The sequence below is a fragment of the Sinohyriopsis cumingii genome, chromosome 15, assembly GCF_028554795.1.
Source record: "Sinohyriopsis cumingii isolate HCF-2022 chromosome 15, ASM2855479v2, whole genome shotgun sequence".
Lineage (NCBI taxonomy): Eukaryota > Metazoa > Mollusca > Bivalvia > Unionida > Unionidae > Sinohyriopsis > Sinohyriopsis cumingii.
In genome coordinates, this window is record NC_142975.1 from 88865849 (window position 1) to 88889182 (window position 23334).

At 34.8% G+C, this 23334-nt stretch overlaps 1 protein-coding gene across 1 annotated transcript in view; it reads right to left on the minus strand.

Annotated features, from left to right (window-relative positions):
• LOC149782268 (uncharacterized) overlaps positions 1-23334 on the minus strand; it is a 275026-nt gene that overhangs the window by 105287 nt on the left and 146405 nt on the right. The window contains exons 23-28 of the mRNA XM_089935109.1: positions 22412-22597; positions 15936-16048; positions 13473-13526; positions 11085-11198; positions 7729-8218; positions 4626-4843 (exon numbers count right to left, since the gene is read on the minus strand). Coding sequence (XP_089791235.1) covers positions 4626-4843; positions 7729-8218; positions 11085-11198; positions 13473-13526; positions 15936-16048; positions 22412-22597 — 1175 coding nt within the window. The remainder of the gene's footprint in view (positions 1-4625; positions 4844-7728; positions 8219-11084; positions 11199-13472; positions 13527-15935; positions 16049-22411; positions 22598-23334) is intronic.

Below are 23334 nucleotides of genomic sequence, written 5' to 3' on the forward strand. Positions count from 1 at the left end.
TAGGGAGTTTTCACTGCATTGATAGATTTTTAGTTTTTCAAGCAAAATTTCATGGTCTTCAAAATCAAAAGCTTTATGAAAATCAACCATAATATTGCCTACCTTTTCTCCTTGATCTAATGCTTTCAGCCATTTATCAATCAAAGATACAAGACAGTGCAGTTTCACAGAAGTGATTCTGGTGAAAGCCAGACTGGTTATCATGAATAAGATCATTAAGTGTTCAAATAGTTGATCAAAACCTGATTAATCCACAAGAATCTTGCTCATTAATTAACTCATCCGAGATGCTGACGACACGAGACCATATTTCAAATTGATCAAAACATAAGATAAAACTATATGGCTTCCAGAGTGGTAACATGCTCAGCAAAACAAATGCAAGATTACCTAATTAACATGAGTGCATCTCATTCATTATCAAACTTGTTCAAGGTCTTCATAATATAAGCAAATATTCCAAATTTTATCAAAGTCAGACCAGATATACAACCAGTCAAGGCAGTATGAAGCTCAGCCAGATAGAAGAAAGGTTACATCATTATTATGCATGACTTTTTCTCATTATCTAATTGTCCAAGATCTTGATGATATAAGCCAATCAACATTGAATCAGAAATCTGACATCCAGAATGGTAACAATGTCAGCCAGTGATATGCAAGATTACCTCACTAATAAAAATGACTCATAAGTGGACTAGTTCAAGACTCTGATCATATAAGCCCACATTCCAAGTTTCATCAAAAAATCAGGTCAGAGAATGGCTTCCAAAGTGGTAACAAGCTCAGCAAAACTTATATTCTAAGTTTCATCAAAATAGGATTTAAAAAATATTTCCTCCAGGGTGCTAACAAGCTCAGCCAATAAGATGCAAGCTCACCTCATTAGTAAGTGTGTGAACTTGTCTGAGATCATAATGATAAAGCATATATTCCTCTTTTGATCTAAATTGGATCAGAAATGTAACCTTCAGAGTGGTAACAAGGCCAGCCATAAGATGCAAAATAAGCTGATTAATATCTATAGATATCATCGTCTTTCTAGTAAAGTAATTTATTTGACACAATAATAATTGACAGGTGATACAAAAGAACATGTAGGACTTTCCTTTTTTAGGAGAAACGATAATCAAAGATATAATCTAATAATCAGGAGTTCTCTGCAAGAATCATAAGATATTATGAAATAGGGAGGTAGGTATCGAGTGACCACAAAAATCGGGAGTTTTTTTCCCCCTCTCGGTGTGAAAGTTGACAGGTATGGTGTAAGGTCACTTACATCAAAGCAAACTACAACTCAGTTTTTATGGTATTAGCATAATTTTCAAAGCATTATTTCTGAAACTACATTATTGTATTTTGGAGCCAACATTAAAGTTTAGCACAGTAGTGCCTACGATTTGACTCCAAGGGATGTATTTCACTCTGCAGAATGTACTTCATTTAGTGCGTGTTAAAACCTACAATGTACATGTGGTGGCACCATTATGTAAATACATTCAGTAGCCTATTTGCAAGCGTTGAATCGAACCATATTGTTGTTCGCTTTGTTGTCATACTGGGATTACATTTTAATGAGGTAGGTATTTACAATTTTTAGGAAAAGTAAAAATGTAATTGCCGGTGCACTGATATAAAATGTCCAATGCAATAATGCATAAACAAACAATAATCAAGTCAAAAGAGTGAGGTAGTGTTACAGCAACTTGCGACTGCTAAATTCTTGTCATTGTTCAATCAAATTATACACAAATCTAAATCAGGCAGAAACAATAAGAAAACAGAAAATTAAAGAAATTACTTTTCAAGCAAGATTATACCATTTCTTTATAATAATCATGCATGCCAACGTTGATATAAATATACATGTAATTTTTGTTAATATAAATTTGCCTAAATAAATGCATTTAGAGCTTGCCTTGTGCATCATGTGAGTTGAGGGTTGGATTATATGCTGGTCATGCACTTTTCAGTGTTATACCCAGACAAGGTTCATCTAAGCATGACCGCTCTGGTGGCCTAGTGGTTAGAGCATCTGCCTCGGATGCAGGAGGTCATGGGTTTGATACCCGGCCAAGTCATACCAAAGACTTACAAAAATGGTACTAACAGCTGCCTTGCTTGGTGCTCAGCATCAAGAGGTTAGTGTTAGGACTGGTGGGCCTGGTGTCAGGATAATGTGACTGGGTGGGACATCATGCTACATGTCTGTGGCATGATGCCCCAGTGCTAGACATCACTATAAACTGCAACAATGCAGACATCGTAACGATATGACTGAAAAATTGTTAAAGCTATGTTAAAAATTCAAATCACATCACATCACATCATCTATGTACGAAATAGGTTCTTGGAATACAATCAATAGGACAGGGTTCATCTATGTATGGAATAGATCTTTGGAATATATTAAATAGGACAGAGTTCATCTATGTACAGACTTGATCCTTGGAATACAATAAACAGGACAGGGTTTATTTATGTACAGACTAAATCTTTGGAATACAATAAACAGGACAGGGTTAATCTATGTACAGACTAAATCCTTGGAATACAATCAATAGGACGGGGTTAATCTATGTACAGACTTGATCCTTGGAATACAATAAATAAGACAGGGTTTATTTATGTACAGACTAAATCCATGGAATACAATAAACAGGACAGGGTTAATCTATGTACAGACTAAATCCATGGAATACAATAAACAGGACAGGGTTAATCTATGTACAGACTAAATCCTTGGAATACAATCAATAGGACAGGGTTAATCTATGTACAGACTTGATCCTTGGAATACAATAAATAGGACAGGGTTTATTTATGTACAGACTAAATCCATGGAATACAATAAACAGGACGGGGTTAATCTATGTACAGACTTGATCCTTGGAATACAATAAATAAGACAGGGTTTATTTATGTACAGACTAAATCCATGGAATACAATAAACAGGACAGGGTTAATCTATGTACTATCTAAATCCTTGGAATACAATCAATAGGACAGGGTTAATCTATGTACAGACTTGATCCTTGGAATACAATAAATAGGACAGGGTTTATTTATGTACAGACTAAATCCATGGAATACAATAAACAGGACAGGGTTAATCTATGTACAGACTAAATCCTTGGAATACAATCAATAGGACAGGGTTTATTTATGTACAGACTAAATCCTTGGAATACAATCAATAGGACAGGGTTTATTATGTACAGACTAAATCCTTGGAATACAATAAACAGGACAGGGTTTATTTATGTACAGACTAAATCCACAGAATACAATAAACAGGACAGGGTTAATCTATGTACAGACTAAATCCTTGGAATACAATCAATAGGACAGGGTTTATTTATGTATGGAATTGATCCTTGGAATATATTAAATAGGACCGGGGTATTTTATGTACAGAATAGATTCTTGGAATACAATAAATAGGACAGGGTTCATCTATGTACAGACTTGATCCTTGGAATACAATAAATAGGACAGGGTTTATTTATGTACAGACTAAATCCTTGGAATACAATCAATAGGACAGGGTTAATCTATGTACAGACTAAATCTTTGGAATACAATCAATAGGACAGGGTTAATCTATGTACAGACTAAATCCTTGGAATACAATCAACAGTACAGGGTTTATTTATGTACAGACTTGATCCTTGGAATACAATCAATAGGACAGGGTTTATTTATGTACAGACTAAATCCTTGGAATACAATCAATAGGACAGGGTTAATCTATGTACAGACTTGATCCTTGGAATACAATAAACAGGACAGTGTTTATTTATGTACAGACTAAATCCTTGGAATACAATCAATAGGACAGGGTTAATCTATGTACAGACTAAATCCTTGGAATTCAATAAACAGGACAGGGTTAATCTATGTACAGACTAAATCCTTGGAATACAATAAATAGGACAGGGTTTATTTATGTACAGACTTGATCCTTGGAATACAATAAATAGGACAGGGTTTATTTATGTACAGTCTTGATCCTTGGAATACAATCAATAGGACAGGGTTTATTTATGTACAGACTAAATCCTTGGAATACAATCAATAGGACAGGGTTAATCTATGTACAGACTAAATCCTTGGAATACAATATCTTGTGTGTGAATAATATTCTGAATTAAGGGTTATTATCTCTGAGAAACAATTTTAAAATTGCTAACAACACTCTGACAGCCACTGTTTCTGATATCATCACCAGATACTGATACCATCATTTTGCTGTTGACAACAATGCAACAGCACTGTTGCCTGTCATCACCAGGAACAGGAAATGGCAGTCACAATTGAAAACTAGGGGCTGGTTGCAATTGAAGATTGAACTATACGTAAGTCAACATAAAATATCCTAATTTGAAAAAAGTGGTCTTAATTTGAGGATGATCTCATTTTGTGGTGGTTGGAAATTTCAATTAAGTGAGAATTACCCTGGAGTCAAATCATCAATGAACATTATTGCCTTAACAACAGACAAGCAAAGCACCAACAATGTCATTTCATTACAATTTACACATAGTCCCTTTGTTCATTAATTAGCAGATCAAACTGGTAATAAAGCTATTAATCAATTGTCACAAAATAATAAGGAACCTACCTCTTCATTAATCCGTCTCGTCACATTATTAATGTTTAATGTGTTATTGAAGGCTCTCCAAGATACACTGGAGGTTGTGGCAGTCAGTGGGGGGAACCATGGCACCCCACTAAGGTCAACGTCACTCAGAACTTTAAGGGACCCCATTTCATCTGGCATGTCCTTGAGCTCGTTCCTAGCCAGGGATAGTTTTGTTAGGTCAGTCAGATTCCCAATTCCTGATGCCGAACAAAAAACAATGTAAAATACAATTTTATCAAAAACTTTTGGGTTAATCTGATTTTTCAAATGTAATAATCTAAAGTAACTATAAATGGGGAAATTCCTGAGTGATTCTGTCTTTACAGCATTTGCGGTTAAGTGGAAAACTGAAAATGTTAATTTATGCAGCAAAACAATCATACCACCAAATCACACACACACACACACCACATTTTCCAAAATTTTAAATTAATGAACATGTAATGATCAAGAAATTTCTCCTAATAAGTATTTGTCATTATAAGATGTTCTTATTTCTTAACATTTTCTTAAGCAAGCCAGTCAGTTACAGATGGCTGGCTGGAAGCATGATTTTGTGCAAGCCAGTCAGTTACAGATAGCTGGCTGGAAGCATGATTTTATGCAAGCCAGTCAGTTACAGATGGATGGCTGGAAGCATGATTTTGTGCAAGCCAGTCAATTACAGATGGCTGGCTGGAAGCATGATTTTATGCAAGCCATTCAGTTACAGATGGCTGGCTGGAAGTATGATTTTATGCAAGCCAGTCAGTTACAGATGGCTGGCTGGAAGTATGATTTTATGCAAGCCAGTCAGTTACAAATGGCTGGCTGGAAGCATGATTTTGTGCAAGCCAGTCAGTTACAGATGGCTGGCTGGAAGCATCATTTTACGCAAGCCAGTCAGTTACTAAAAAAAGGCTGGCTGGAAGCATGATTTTATGCAAACCAGTCAGTTACAGATGGATGGATGGAAGTATGATTTTGTGCAAAACAGTCAATTACAGCTGGCTAGAAGCATAATCTTTTGCGAGCCAGCCAATTACAGCTGGCTGGAAGCATGATGTTATGCAAGCCAGTCAATTACAGCTGGCTGGAAGTATGATTTTATGCAAGCCAGTCAGTTACAGATAGCTGGCTGGAAGCATGATTTTGTGCAAGCCAGTCAATTACAGCTGGTTAGAAGCATGATTTTATGCAAGCCAGTCAATTACAGCTGGCTGGAAGCATGATTTTATGTGAGCCAGTCAGTTACAGATAGCTGGCTGGAAGTATGATTTTATTCAAGCCAGTCAATTACAGCTGACTGGAAGCATGATTTTATGCAAGCCAGCTAGAAGCATGATTTTATGCAAGCCAGTCAATGACAGCTGGCTGGAAGACTGATTTATTTTTAGCAAGCCAGTCAATTACAGCTGGCATGTAGTATGATTTTATGCAAAGCCAGTCAATTACAGCTGGCTGGAAGCATGATTTTATGCAAGCCAGTCAATTACAGTTGGCTGGAAATATGATTTTATGCAAACCACTCAATTACAGATGGTTGGAAATATGATTTTATGCAAGCCAGTCAATTACAGATGGTTGGAAGCATGATTTTAATTATAACCAACAGGGATGATCATCTATTTTTGAAAACAAAAGGATCCCTTCACAATCTAAATACTGATTAAAAATGTTTATAAAAAAAGAACAAACAACAAAAACAAACTTATAACTTATACCCATGACAATAACTACACAAAATAAGCACACATGCTTTTGCATTTTTCTTCTGGCGAAAATAAGCCTGCCATGAAATAATTAAACAGTATTTATGAATATGGGTAAAATTAACAATAACTCATAATGTGGTATGCTGTAAATTAATCAAGGTAAGATCAACAAAAAAGCATAATGTGGTATACTGTAAATCAATCAAGGGTAAAATCAACAATAACCCATAATGTGGTATACTGTAAATCATTCTAGGTTTATTTGGGATTTAATACACAATAATATTCCTAAATATTCTATCACAAGTCCAAAAGTGCAGAATATTCCAAATTAATTCCAATAATCTTGAATATGCTGATGTACCAATGGTCTTGAATATACTGATGTACCAATGGTCTTGAATATGATGATGTACTAATGGTCTTAAATAGGCTGATGTACCAATGGTCTTGAATAGGCTGATGTACCAAGGTCTTAAATAGGCTGATGTACCAATGGTCTTGAATAGGTTGATGTACCAATGGTCTTGGATATGCTGATGTACCAATGGTCTTGAATATGCTGATGTACCAATGGTCTTGAATATGCTGATGTATCAATGGTCTTAAATAGGCTAATGTACCAATGGTCTTGAATAGGCTGATGTACCAATGGTCTTAAATAGGCTGATGTACAAATGGTCTTAAATTGGCTGATGTACTAATGTTCTTGAATAGGCTGATGTACCAATGGTCTTAAATAGGCTGATGTACCAATGGTCTTGAATAGGCTGATGTACCAATGGTCTTAAATTGGCTGATGTACCAATGGTCTTGAATAGGCTGATGTACCAATGGTCTTAAATTGGCTGATGTACTAATGGTCTTAAATAGGCTGATGTACAAATGCTCTTGAATAGGCTGATGTACCAATGGTCTTAAATTGGCTGATGTACTAATGTTCTTGAATAGGCTGATGTACCAATAGTCTTAAATAGACTGATGTACCAATGGTCTTGAATAGGTTGATGTACCAATGGTCTTGGATAGGTTGATGTACCAATGGTCTTAAATAGGTTGATGTACCAATGGTCTTGAATAGGTTGATGTACTAATGGCCTTAAATTGGCTGATGTACCAATGGTCTTGGATAGGTTGATGTACCAATGGTCTTGAATAGGTTGATGTACCAATGGTCTTGAATAGGCTGATGTACCAATGGTCTTGAATAGGTTGATGTACCAATGGTCTTGAATAGGTTGAACTACACACCACATCAATGATCTGAACATAAAGATATAGCACTTAGCTTCAAAATATATCCTCTTGTACCTGTGGATGTGCATGTATATGTAACAATGACTATAAAAAAAGTTTTGAAATTCTCTACAATTTTTATGAGCAAATACCTTTTAGACTCTCAACAGTTCCTATATTGGCCAGGTTCAATTCCCTCAATTTGCTGAGCTTAAACACAAAATCTGGAAATCTGTGCAATGGATTGTCTGACAGATTGAGGTGTGTCAAATGCTCCAGTTTTGACAGATCTGGTAAGTCAATGATATTATTCATCGACACATCAAGGTAAGTCAGGTAATGTGCAGTTTCGATTTCTGTTGGTACGGTAACCAGCTGGTTGTTAGAGAGGCAAAGGTATTCCAAATAGACAAACTTCTGGAAGAAATCTGGAGGAAGTTTCTCAATGAAATTGTCTCGAAAATCAAGTTTATCAATGAACTTAAAGAACTGCTCAAAATTCTCTATTGGAATGCTGGTCAATGACTGCCCCACAGATGATGCTGCCTTATGTCCAGTACATTTGATGAAGCTGTCCAGATCAGTCAAATGTCTCCTTGTTTCTGGCATTTGTGAAATCTTGTTGAAAAGTTCCATTACCTCCTAAAAGGAAATGAAATAAATGCTATTGTTAATAATAATAATAATAATAATAATAATAATAATAATAATAATTTTAATAATAATAAAGTTAATAATAATAATAATAATTCCATATTATAGCATAGTGCAACAAATTACTGTGAAAGGACTTGTGATACATATATGAAGAATGGCAACAAATTAATGTGAAAGGACTTGTGATACATATACGAAGAATGGCAACAAATTAATGCAAAAGGACTTGTGATACATATACGAAGAATGGCAACAAATTACTGTGAAAGGACTTGTGATAAATATATGAAGAATGGCAACAAATTACTGTGAATGGACTTGTGATACATATATTAAGAATGGCAACAAATTACTGTAAAAGAACCGATTTAACGAGATGATGTGCATATTTTAATATATACAAAGTGTAGCTTTGTTCAAAAGTTGGAATTTTTGTCCATTTGCCTCCTAAAACTTGGGTCATTGAAAATTTTCCTTCTTTTAAGGTAAAAACTCAAAATTTGGCAAAACATGCCATGACCCGTCTTTTCTGTCACACATATGTACTATTTTCTGCACTGACTATATGAATATTTGAATTTGTTGACTGTAATGGTGAAGGATTTCAGAGAATACTGGATCAGTCCTACAGGAACTATCAGCAAAGTGGTCTACAACATGTACATTATGGCAATTATTACAGTTAGCTTTGACAAGAAAAACTTTCACAATTAATACAATTTGTAAAAGCTCAATGATGGCATCATGTGATGTGATGTGATTTGGATTTTTAATGTAGTTTTAACAATTTTTCTGTCATATCATTATGATGTCTGCAAAGTGGCAGTTTATAGTGATGTCTAGCACTGGGGCATCATGCTGCAGACATGTAGCATGATGTCTCACCCAGTCACACTATCCTGACACCAGGCTGACCATTTGTAACACTAACCTCTTAATGCTGAGCACCTAGCGAGGCAGCTGTTTGTACCATTTTTGTAAGTCTTTGGTATGACTCAGTCGGTGATCGAACCCACGACCTCCTGCATCCATGGCGGACATTCTAACCATTAGGCCACTGGGACGGTCATACATGTACATTATGTGTGTTTCATGGCAATGATTACAATTAGCTTTGACAAGAAATTTACATAATTAATAAAATTTGTAAGTGCTCAATGACGGCATCATGTGATGTGATGTGATTTGGATTTTTTAGAAGATGAATAACAACAACATCAATAATTAGGTCAAAATTTCTTCTTAAGAAAAAAAAGTTTGAATTCAACAAACACTGCATGCCTAGATCAGTGTATCTGTATACCAGGTTAGGATAACAAATGGAGAAAAATGCAGAAACATGAGGTCTTTCTTGGTAAAACTGATAAAGTTGAAATTTTTAACTGCAACCAATCCAACTGCTCCAAAAACCATAAAGTGACCTACTGTACTTTTACTAATTTTTCACTGGGTACCATTTTCATGGATTTTGTTGCTGCCCAGATCCACAAGTTAAAAGATCCATGAAACCAAATGTGATGAGGAATCCCTACACTCACTTGCTTATTGAAACAGTCCTAAGGATCAACAAAACTTTTTTAAAAATCAACTTTGTTGCTGTAATCTGGTAATAAAATAGTAACTTGTACATATGCTTGAAATTACTGAATTAAACATGTCCAGCTTTTCCACAGCCATGGATAGTTAGGTCCAATCTTACAGACAACTTGATATCAGCTACAATTACCCATTCATCATAATCTGAACTTGGCAGATAAGATTTTTAGGTACATTAATAAACTACAGTTACATTCACCAGGTATGACTTCATTTTCCTCATTAGTCTTTATGACCTGTTTAGCACACCATCTGAAGAAGTGTGATTTTAATTCTTCTTTTTGTAGTCTTTATTATTTTCAAATGTCCAGTGGTTGCATTTGGTTCATACATGAGGCAGGCTCAACCAAAGAGGTGATTCTGTTGTTTTTTGCTTAGTTAGGATCTTCACACTTTGAATATTTATGCTGCCTGCTAAGGGAATTGAGCAAGGGGCAGCTGGTCATGTGTTTGGTTCACATTTGGAATGATTACATTATCCAAACTGATTAGGATTAATGTCAAATTTTACCACTCTTAAGCCACTGTGTTAATGCCATGGACATCAGAAAGTAGTGATGTGTAGCTTGATGGACAGTGTTTAAAGGAAAAGATCATGCACATGCACACATATGCTTTAACACATGTGCTTTAGCACATATGCTTCAACACATATGTTTTAATAACCAATTAGCTTAGCATTGTTTGGCCACTTTTGGCTCCCTTTAGTGTTGAGTACTCAGATGAAAATACCATGTAAGTGAATGATCTTGACAGGTGTTCATTTCATGTCATTACAGGTGATAGTATTGTTGAAAGGCGTTCAATTTATGTCATTACAGGTGATAGTATTGTTGACATGTGTTCTATTTATGTCATTACAGGTGATAGTATTGTTTGAACCAGAGAAACGACTGCTGATTGATTTTGGTATACGTTATTTTTTGTGTATTCTTTATTTTGTGTCTTGTAGAGATTAAACCATGAAATTAAAATTATAGCTATAACAATTCAGACTTTGACAGACAAATCCACAAAGTTAAGCAACTACAAAAATGCCCTTTTTTTAACAAAACCATACAAATTTAGACCCAGGAAAGGAATATAACCACAGTAGAAGCACCCATTGGGAAAAGTGGATTTTTCAAATCCTGAAATACTTTGGTTGGAAGACTGCATATTTGTGGAAATTTCTTCAGGCACTTTGTAATTGGTATGCTGTAAAACAAAATGATATTCTGTATAACAAAATGAAAAACAAAATGATATCGCTTACCCCAGACTGTTTGGAGATCCGTTCTGTCCAACTAGATGTCTTATCCTGAATGATGTCAAGGATTGCCACGTACAGGAACAGTACCTTCTTCATCCAGATCTCTTCCAATTCACCCTAGGACAGAAAAATACTCAATACTGAAAATCTTATTGTGAAAGGTAAATTCAGAAACAATGATCATGTGATACTTAAATCTTTATGACTCCGAGTCCCATGACTTAAAAAAAATTATTCAAAGTGTCAGTTGACAGCTGTTTGAAGTTTTTTCCTTTATAATGGTCATAGGAAACAATATTTGCCATTTATGAAGTGCCTTATTTATTTAGAACCAACTGAGTTAATCCAAATAGTGAATGTACTGATATTGCTGAAATTTGCTGCAAAACAGGAAGAAAACAGAATGGAAACATTTATGTGGGACTAAAATTTGGATCACTTATTTGGCCACCTCATCTGTCCAGTTGATTAAATATAACTTTGACTAAGTTAAAAGTTTTAGGGACATAAAAATGATCTGTATGTATGTGAGTTTCATTGTATCTGTTGTTGTTTTGTTATATGGTTTAATGCCATTTTTCAGCACATGATAGGCTATACATGGCGGCCAGTATTAATGGTGGAGGAAGAACCCAGGAAAGAACAACCAACCCACAAGAAGATACCGGTAAGCTTTCTCACATACCAACATTGGCAGAGCCCAAGACTTGAACTGACGCAGACAGAGGTGAGATGGCAGTGATCCCTAATGGTGAGCACTTTAGACCACTTGGCCAATTAGGGCCCCTTGAATTATCTGTATGTGAGTTTGGATTATCTGTATGTGAGTTTGGATTATCCCTATGTATGTGAGTTTGGATTATCTGTATGTGAGTTTGACTTATCTGTATGTGACTTTGGATTATCTGTATGTCAGTTTGGATTATCTGTGAGTTTAACTATCTGTGAGTTTGGATTATCTGTATGTGAGTTTTGGATTACCTGCATGTATATGGGTTTGTATTATCTGTATGTATGTGAGTTTGGATAATCTGTATGTGAGTTTGGATTATCCCTATGTATGTGAGTTTGGATTAATCATATGTATGTAAGTTTGGATTATCCGCATGTATCTGCTTTGCCAATCTGAGTTGTACATAAAATAACCTAGATACAAGAAATGCAGTCTCATAAGCTGTTTATAGTCTGGTTGCTTCCCTTTCACAAAATCCAAATATAATGTTTAAAAGTAACTTGAAAATGACTTGGATACATGTACAATGAAGTCAAATAATCAGACTGTACTGTAGGGTTAAATAAAAAGCATATACCCTTCTGTTTTATAACATATTGAACATAAGATTCAAAAGTGTCATGGCTAACACCCATCATAATAAGCATATATATATATATATATATATATATATATATATATATATATATATATATATATATATATATATATATATATTTCATTACATAAAGATAGTTGATTAGAGATCAATATTCAAACTAAACACTTTATTAGCATCAGAAAAATTGTCAGTGTAGATTTGAAATTATTAATTAAGTGTTTTTGTTGTGACACACAGATAACACTTACTTCTGCTGCACATAGATAATACAATTATTTCTCCAACATAAATACTGTAAGGACAACATACGCTTATTTTCCATATATTTATTTTTTACATTATACTAAAATGATAAGGCTGAATAAATTTTATTTATATAATTGTTACAGTTAGCAGCTTTTCAAGGGTCATCATGGAAACATATTTTCACAAAAAGGACAGTAGGCAATATTTTGGTTAAAAGTTCGTAATGACTGCATGCCCCTATCAAGTCATTATACTCTGTTATTCAAAGCATAAAAGTATTGACAATGCTGATGACTTGGAGAACTCAGGTAATAATGCATTAAACAGGATCAAAGAAATAACACATTCTGAGAAGTATTAATAAGGCTCATATGCAAATTCTGATATACGTTTAAATAAATATAATCTTCATTTTCAATGTTTGAAATCTTCTTCTTCTTTATTATTTATAAAGGAATACATTCTTTTTAAAACTAAGAAAAACTTTAAGTAATTATCTTTCATGAACCTTCTCTACTGAAATTATTCTGAATTACTGATAGTGCTGTAGAGAAGCAGTCAATTATATCAAAGGATATAACCATGCTGAATAGTCACTTCTCAAGATTATAATTTGAGTTATGTCCCTTTAATGATGGTTACATTGAAAGCCACAGCATAGAAAATCATAAACCACTTTTAGCATCATGAAGAAGATAGTATACTATATGTTTTGAGTGACAGAATTCCTCCAAGTCAAAAAGAAAAAGGAAAAGCTTAAAGGAGATTTATTCTACATATCCAGTATCTGCTGCAGCTGTAAGCAACCTACTGTTTTTCCAGTTAATCCTGAACACAGGCTATCACATATGCTTGGCATAATTTCCTGGAAGAACAATGAAAAGACAAATGGAGACAAATTAATATTGTCTGAAAACACTGCATCAAGATAAACAAAATTTATTACCTAATAATTTTTCATGATTTAAATACAGGTAAAACCATGTTGAACACATTAATAAAACAATGACTTAAATGTCCCAAAGAAACTGAATAAGATGACTTAAATACCTCAAAGAAACTGAATAGGATGACTTAAATAGATTGAATAGAATGATTTAAATGCTATATATAAACTGATGATTTAAGTACCTCATAGAAAATGAATAGAATGACTTAAATACCTCATAGAAACTGAATAGGATGACTTAAATACCTCATAGAAACTGAATAGAATGACTTAAATACATTGAATAGGATGATTCAAAATACCTCAAAGAAACTGAATAGGATGACTTAAATACCTCATAGAAACTGAATAGGATGACTTAAATACATTGAATAGGATGACTTAAATACATTGAATAGGATGATTTACATACCATATTTAAGCTGAATAGGATGATTTAAATACCTCATAGAAACTGAATAGGATGACTTAATACCCCATGACTTATAAATACAATTAAAAGGATGACTTAAATACCTCATAGAAACTAAATAGCATGACTAAAATACCCCACATAAATTGAATAGGATGATTCAAATACCATATATAAATTGAATATGATGACTTAAATACAATGAATAGGATATCTTAAATACCCCAATATAAATTGAATAGGATGACTTAAATACCCCCATATAAATTTAATAGGATGACATTAAATACCCCCATATAAACTGAATAGGATGACTTAAATAAACCATATAAATTCAATAGGATGACTTAAATAACCAATACAAATTGAATAGGATGGCTTAAAATTGAATAGGATGACTCAAATACCATATATAAATTGAATATGATGACTTAAATACAATGAATAGGATATCTTAAATATCCCAATATAAATTTAATAGGATGAGTTAAATAAACCATATAAATTCAATAGGATGACTTAAATAACCAATACGAATTGAATAGGATGGCTTAAAATTGAATAGGATGACTTAAATACCCTTATATAAATTAAATAGGATGACTTAAATACCCCCATACAAATTGAAAAGGATTACTTAAATACCCCCATATAAACTGAATAGGATGACTAGGATGACTTAAATAACCCATATAAATTGAATAGGATGACTTAAATACCCCATATAATTTGAATAGGATAACTTAAATATCTCAGATAAATTGAATAGGATGACTTAAATAACCCATACAAATTGAAAAGAATGACTTAAATACCCCCATATAAATTGAATAGGATGACTTAAATACCCCATATAAATTGAATAGGATGAATAGGATGACTAGGATGACTTAAATAACCCATATAAATTGAATAGGATCACTTAAATACCCCATATAAATTGAAAAGGATGACTTAAATATCTCAGATAAATTTAATAGGATGACTTAAATACCACATTTAAATTGAATAGGCAACTTAAATACCCCATATAAATTGAATAGGATGACTTAAATACCCCCTATAAATTGAATAGGATGACTTAAATACCCCATATAAATTGAATAGGATGACTTAAATACCCCATATAAATTGAATAGGATGACTTAAATATCCCATATAAATTGAATAGGATGTCTTAAATACTCATTATAATTTTAATAGGATGACTTAAATACCACATTTAAATTTAATAGGCAACTTAAACACCTCATATAAATTAATAGGATGACTTAAATATAACATATGAATTTAATGGGATGCTATTTAGATCACAGTACTGCACCAGACCATCAATATTTCATGTACTGCACAACGCTGCAACAAGAAAATGATAAGAGGGGCTTTCAGTTATATGGGAGCAGGATCAAGAATGCAAACAAAACATTTTTTTTCTCCAAAATAATACAGATGCACTCATTATATACATACAATTTTGGAAATCTTAAAATGTCATTGGGCTAGTTTCTCAGTTCATCCTGTTCTGCTTCTAGCAAAAGATGCAAAATGTGAAGATTTGTTGCTTGTATTTCCAGTGAAATAATTTAGCAATAATGCAAAGGCTGGGTAACACATACTAAATGCAAAGGCTGGGTAACACATGCTCATTGCAAAGGCTGGATAACACATGCTAAATGCAAAGGCTGGATAACACATGCCAAATGCAAAGGCTGGGTAACACATGCCAAATGCAAAGGCTGGATAACACATGCTCAATGCCGAGGTTGGGTAACACGTGCTCTATGCAAAGGCTGGGTAACACACGCTCAATGCAAAGGCTGGGTAACACGCGCTTAATGCAAAGGCTGGGAAATACTACAGAATTGTCATGGAAAATAACTTTTGAAATTTGAACCAAAGGAGTTAATACATACCTCCTGATGCAGCATGCCCTTACAACAGGCCTGTACATAGTCCAACATATTCTCCAAACTCTGGACTGAGGCTGGAAAACCCTTGTAGTTCAAAAAGTGTAGCATTTCCATTTCTGTCATATAAAATAATGATTCTTCAGTGACACAACTAATTACACCTCGGTTAAGGGTTTAAATCAGTGATGAGAGTTGTTCTGAAATATCCAAATATCATATGTGGCTTCAAAAGTTGTTGTTATGAACATGTATCTTAAGAAGTTGTTGTTATGAACACGTTTGGCTTAAAAAAAGTTGTTGCAATGAATATGTGTGTGGCTTTAAAAGTTGTTGCAATGAATATGTGTGGCTTAAAAAGTTGTTGCTATGAACATGTATCATAAAAAGTTGTTGTTATGAACATGTGTGTGGATTTTAAAGTTGTTGCTATGAACATGTGTGTGGTTTAAAGAGTTGTTGTATGAACATGTGTGTGGCTTAAAGAGTTGTTGCTATGAACATGTGTGTGGATTTCAAAGTTGTTGCTATGAACATGTGTGTGGTTTAAAGAGTTGTTGCTATGAACATGTGTGTGGCTTAAAGAGTTGCTATGAACTTGTGTGTGGCCTAAAAAGTTGTTACTAAGAACATGTGTCTTTAAAAGTTGCTGTGAATATGTGTGTGGTTGAAACATTTTTGCAATGAACATGTGTGTTTAGAGATGATCCTGTTCTGCCACATAACTTACTTAATAATACTAAGGGATAATTAATATTCAATAGTGAATATATCTGCTTGAGGAAGAAAACAATAAGTACTCAGAAATATCATTATAATCATACAATACCACACCATCATCATCATCATCATCATCATCCAATACCACAGCATCATCATCATCTCCTTCACAAATATCACTACTATTACTACAGTAAAACCAGTCTTAAAATCCCTGTTATGAGACCACCTGTCTTGAGAGACCTTTGTCAAAGAGTTCCAAGTATGCAAATCGAATAACCTCCTTTAGACAAGTGACTAGAGCTTGTGGGGCTGTCTCTGTCTTGCCAGTAGAAGGAAGAGCATTTGATGTCTGCCATGAAATTCATCTATGTGCCTCAGACAGCATCTGAGTGTGCATACAAGGTCCAGCAGCTTCACCTCCTTTGACGTTGCATTATTAGTATGACTGAGTCCTTTGAATGGAACTGCACATAGTTCAGACCTAAAGACAATGCGTAAGGCTCACTCACCCTACAAGCTGAAAAATGTGCTATTAATTCTTGTATGATAACTGTTTCAGAAAAGGTGGAAGACAAGGGATTTGAATTTAGGCCATGTCAAGATAAAGGAAATATTCCATTTTGGGAATGAGGTGAGTGAGCATGGTCAGGATCTGTTGAAATTGGACAAGTCATCTTCCTTTGCTGAGGCCAATATCATTTCTTCCATGATAACTGAACATGTCTGAGATCATGGGACAGTATCCCTTGACTGTGATAGGGGCTAGCTTCTTGTCTTTATAGAGGAAAGAAAGACGTTAACCAGTTTCAGGATGGAAGAAGAGAGCAGTGTAACATCATTAACAACAGCTGTTGAAAACACTGGTCATGAATAGGACTGGCATTGGTTGGCCAAATATGGTGCAGACCTGATGGATTGATGGAGAGATAATTCCATATCAAGTAACTGGCCTGTACTTGATAATGAGTCAACCAAGACATTGAGCCTGCCCAGAACTTGTCATACTTGTATGTCCGTATGATGTTGGGAACACCAATAAGTCAGTTATATACCATAACACAAAGATCTGGTGATTTTATTCCCCCCTGTTTGGTGAGGTAGTTAACTACAACCAAAATGGTCACCATTATCAGGACTGTCTTTACAAAGAATGTCCTTTACCTCTAGGAGACTGACATGAAGAGCCTACTCTTGCAATGTCCACTAGTGGCTGACCATCATAAACTCTGATAGCAAGTGTGCTCCCTACCACTACTACTGGCTTCGGCACAGGCAATTCTAGCTACATCCTGTGTTGCCACTGAAACTGGAAGTGTTTGATTTTGGTTGAGAAGGTTTTTCATACAATGGACCAAATAAAACTGAACTTACAAAAATGTTTTGCAGTATATAACCCAGGAACTCTACTGGAACAGTTGCTGTAAAGGAGGACATCCTCAAATGGGATATGGTGCAGTCCAACGTCTTGGTGAAGGCCCAAATGTTCAGATTACAGCCAAATGGAAGGGTGTGGACTTCTCATGGTATTTATGTGAACAGGCATGTGGAAATGTGCATTGGACAGGTTGAGACTGATTTTGTAATTATCATGTTCTGCAGACTTACTGACATATGTTGCTATATCTCTGATGAACTTCAGGGAAGTAATATACCAGCTGAGTCTACTCAAGTCTAATTGCAAGTTTTGCTTTTACATTGGTTTTTGTAACCAGACAACAGTCTGGATTAGGAACCCAGGGAATCTATCCCCACCACTCTTGATAAGCTCTGTCTACTTCTGTGAAATCACTTCTGATCTCCATTATGAAAGGAAATGATGAAATTGGAGTGGGATGGACGAACAAATTTGGAGCCACTTTAAAACAACTTGGATGGCCCAATCGTTTGTCAGAAATAGATTGATCTACAACTGGTGGAAGAGAATAAGTCAGGTGGAAGAAAATAAGTCAGGTGGAATAGAATAAGTCAGGTGGAAGAGAATAAGTCTGGTGGAAGAGAATAAGTCAGGTGGACGAGAATAACTCCAGTGGAAGAGAATAGGTCTGGTGGAAGAGAAGAGAATAAGTCTGGTGAAAGAGAAGAGAATAAGTCAGTGATGGTAGATTGACATTTATCACATTTGAATACAATTGGCATATTGCATTTATGATGATTACATAGAACTAAAACATTAATTTCACTTGAAAAAACTTATTTCACTGCTATTTATTTCTTAAAATCATGCCATTTGTGATATTTTCACTGATGAAAATTTCATTCAATATTAACATTTACAATGTACTTATAAAAAAACATACAACTTATTAAAAGGTGAGATTTCATGATGATGACTCCAGGCATTAATTGTTATTTTCAACAATAAAATGAGCAATATGCCAAGGTTTTGTTTACCAATTTTGATCAGTTAAGGGTAAAATTCCTTTGGAACTGTCATGACAAAAATGGGATCCACACACCTGCTCCCATGCTGTATGAGGGTTTCTGAGTTATCCAGTAGAGAGTTAGTGAGGGAATGGTGTACACTAAGATTTAACAGTGCAATGAAAACAAAAGTGTTACCAACTGATATTGCAAGGACAATAACAACTGATATTGCAAGGACAATAACAACTGATATTGCAAGGACAATAACAAAACTGATAAAAATAAGTGCATAAATATTAATAAATTTTGACACCTTTTGACGCTTCCTTTTCTCTGTATGATAAAACAGACGGAAAGATGTTTACCTGATGTGACTATGTAGTGTATCTGAGAGAAAAATGATGTCACTGCAACCATCTATTTATCATGAATAGCCATAACAAGATTTTCAAGATGGCCACTATTTCAGTCATTCTGCAAGGTCACATCATCACCATTTTGAAAGGCATGTGCTTTGGTTTATATATATTTTATTGTCACAATATGATACAATGGGATTGGGCACATATACTAACAAGTCAGATTAGCTGTCTCCTAAGATGTGTTGTGATGTGATTTGGATTTTTAACATAGCTTTAACAACTTTTCAGTCATACTGCTATGATGTCTGCAATGTGGCAGTTTAAAGTGATGTCTAGCACTGGGGCATCATGCCACAGACATGTAGCATGATGTCCCACCCAGTCACATTATTCTGACACCAGGCCAACCAGTCCTAACACTAACCTCTTAATGCTGAGTGCCAAGCGAGGCAGCTGTTAGTACCATTTTTATCAGTCTTTGGTATGACTCGATTGGGGATCAAACCCATGACCTGCCCCATCTGAGGCAGATGCTCTAACCACTAGGCCACCAGAGCGGTGTGTCTCCTAAGAAGTGTGTCAGTAAAAAATCACATGTCAATATAACCATCCAATAAAAAGGAGTAACAATGACCATCCATTAAAAAGAAGTAACATTAACCATCCATTAAAAAGAAGTAACAATGACCATCCATTAAAAAGAAGTAACACTGACCATCCATTAAGAAAGAGTAGCAATGACTATTCATTAAAAAGAAGTAACAATTACCATCCATTAAAAAGAAGCAACAATGACCATCCATTAAAAAGGAGTGGCAATGACCATCCATTAAAAAGGAGTGGCAATGACCATCCATTAAAAAGAAGTAACAATGACCATCCATTAAAAAGGAGTTGTAATGACCATCCATTAAAAAGGAGTTGCAATGACTATCCATTAAAAAGAAGTAACAATGACCATCCATTAAAAAGGGGTAACAATGACCATCCATTAAAAAGGAATCACAATGACCATCCATTACGAAGGAGTAGAAATGAACATCCATTAAAAAGAAGTAACAATGACCATCCATTATAAAGGAGTCACAATAACCATCCATTAAAAATAAGTAACAATGACCATCCATTAAAAAAGAGTAGCAATGACCATTCATTAAAAAGAAGTAGCAATGACCACCCATTAAAAAGAAGTGGCAATGACCATCCATTAAAAATGAGCAACAATGACCATCCATTAAAAAGGAGTAACAATTACCATCCATTAAAAAGGAATAACAAGGGCAATCCATTTAAAAAGAAGTAACAATGACCATCCATTATAAAGGAGTCACAATTGCCATCCATTAAAAATAAGTAACAATGACCATGAATTAAAAAGAAGTAACAATGACCATTCTTTAAAAATGAGTAACAATGACCATCCATTAAAAAGAAGTAACAACCATCCATTAAAAAGGAGTCACCATGACCATCCATTAAAAAGAAGTAACAATGATCACCCATTAAAAAGGAGTCACAATTACCATCCATTAAAAAGTAGTGGCAATGACCATCCATTAAAAAGGAGTAACAATTAACATCCATTAAAAAGGAGTAGCAATGGCGATCCATTAAAAAGAAGTAGCAATCACCATCCATTATAAAGGAGTCACAACAGCCATCCATTAAAATTAAGTAACAATGATCATCCATTAAAAAAAAGTAACAATGACCATCCATTAAAAAGGAGTAATAATGACCATCCATTAAAAAGAAGTCACAATGACCATCCATTAAAGAAGCGTAGCAAAGACAAGATTTTTAAGAAGGCCATCATAGCAGCCATAGTGGATGGTAGAAGAGCAACATTTCCATTGGAACAAACTAGATTTCAGGATGAAACTGTGTGCCAAGTTTGATCATCTTTGACTATGTAAATCAGGAGATGAGGCAATAACAAACAACTGCTAATGGAAACAGATGCAGGACCACTTCATAGGTTATTATGGTCTTTAACCATTAGAAGTTAAAATGCTGAAAACTATAATTCTAAGTAGGTGTCTAGGCAGACAGATGTCCTATACTCAGTCCAGAGCAAATACTATGCATGGTCTGATGGGCAAGATCAGAGAGATATATGCTTATTCAATCCAGGGCATATAATATGTATGGTCTGATGGGCAAGATCAGAGAGACGTATGCTTACTCAGTCCAGGATATAAAATATGCATGGTTTGATAGGCAAGGTCAGGGAGACATATGCTTACTTAAGTCCAGGGCATATAATTTGTATGGTTTGATGGGCAAGATCAGAGAGACATATGCTTACTCAGTCCAGGGTATATCAGGGAGACATATGCTTACTCAGTCCAGGGTATATAATATGTATGGTTTGATGGGCAAGATCAGAGAGACATATGCTTACTCAGTCCAGGGTATATCAGGGAGACATATGCTTACTCAGTCCAGGGTATATAATATGTATGGTTTGATGGGTAAGATCAGAGAGACATATGCTTACTCAGTCCAGGGTATATCAGGGAGACATATGCTTACTCAGTCCAGGGTATATAATATGTATGGTTTGATGTGCAAGATCAGAGAGACATATGCTTACTCAGTCCAGGGTATATCAGGGAGACATATGCTTACTCAGTCCAGGGTATATAATATGTATGGTTTGATGGGTAAGATCAGAGAGACATATGCTTACTCAGTCCAGGGTATATCAGGGAGACATATGCTTACTCAGTCCAGGGTATATAATATGTATGGTTTGATGTGCAAGATCAGAGAGACATATGCTTACTCAGTCCAGGGTATATAATATGTATGGTTTGATGTGCAAGATCAGAGAGACATATGCTTACTCAGTCCAGGGCATATAATATGAAAGGTTTGATGGGCAAGATCAGGGAGACATATGCTTACTAAGTCCAGGGCATATAATATGTGTGGTCTAATGGGCAAGATCAGAGAGACATATGCTAACTCAGTCCAGGGTATAAAATATGTTATGGCTTGATGAGCAAGATCAGACAGACATGCACTTACTCAGTCCAGGGCATATAATATGTATGGTCTGATGGGCAAGGTCAGAGAGACATCTGAGCGATGGATATCGCAGCTGCTGTGCATCAAATGGACTTGGCAGGATACAGAAAAACTTGGAATAATTTCCAAAAAACTCATACAGTTCTTCTGATGCAATGGATTCTTTTACTATTTTGTGCTCATAAACTGCAAGAAAGCAAAAGAAATCAACATTAGTGAGAAACAAAAGTTTTTCAATGCACTGTCTCTTTTGCTATCATATAATGTATCTCTCTTTCTTTTAATCATGTATTTCTCCATATATCTGACTTGAAATAATTTATCTGTCATGCTATTAGACCAGATATAATGTATCCCTCCCCAATTCAGATTTAAAAAGCAATCTCTCTTCATATCAGACTTGAAATAATGTATCTTTCCTCATATCAGACTTGAAATAATGTATCTTTCATCATATGACATGAAATAATGTATCTTTCATCATATTATACTTGAAATAATGTATCCCTCCTCATATCAGACTTGAAAAAATGTATCCCTCCCCACATCTGACTTGAAAAAAAATGTGTCTTCCATATATCAAAGTTAAGTAATGTATTCCTCACCATGTTAGATTTGAAATAATGAATGATTTCTGATATCAAACTGGAGACACTTAAACAGAAAACTTGATTATACTTTCTTAATGCTACAATTACCACCAGGAAAGTGGTATCTACCATATATACTCACTTAAAAGCTGAGTCCAACTGCAAACAACATAGACCCTGATCTGCTGTTGCATAATGCACCTATAATTCAAGGTTTATGCTGCTTGCTCTACTTATTACATGTACTCCTAAAACTGCATAGACCCTGATCTGACACTGAATAAGGTACCTACAAATCAGGGTCTATGTTGTTTGCTAAACTGATAAAACTAA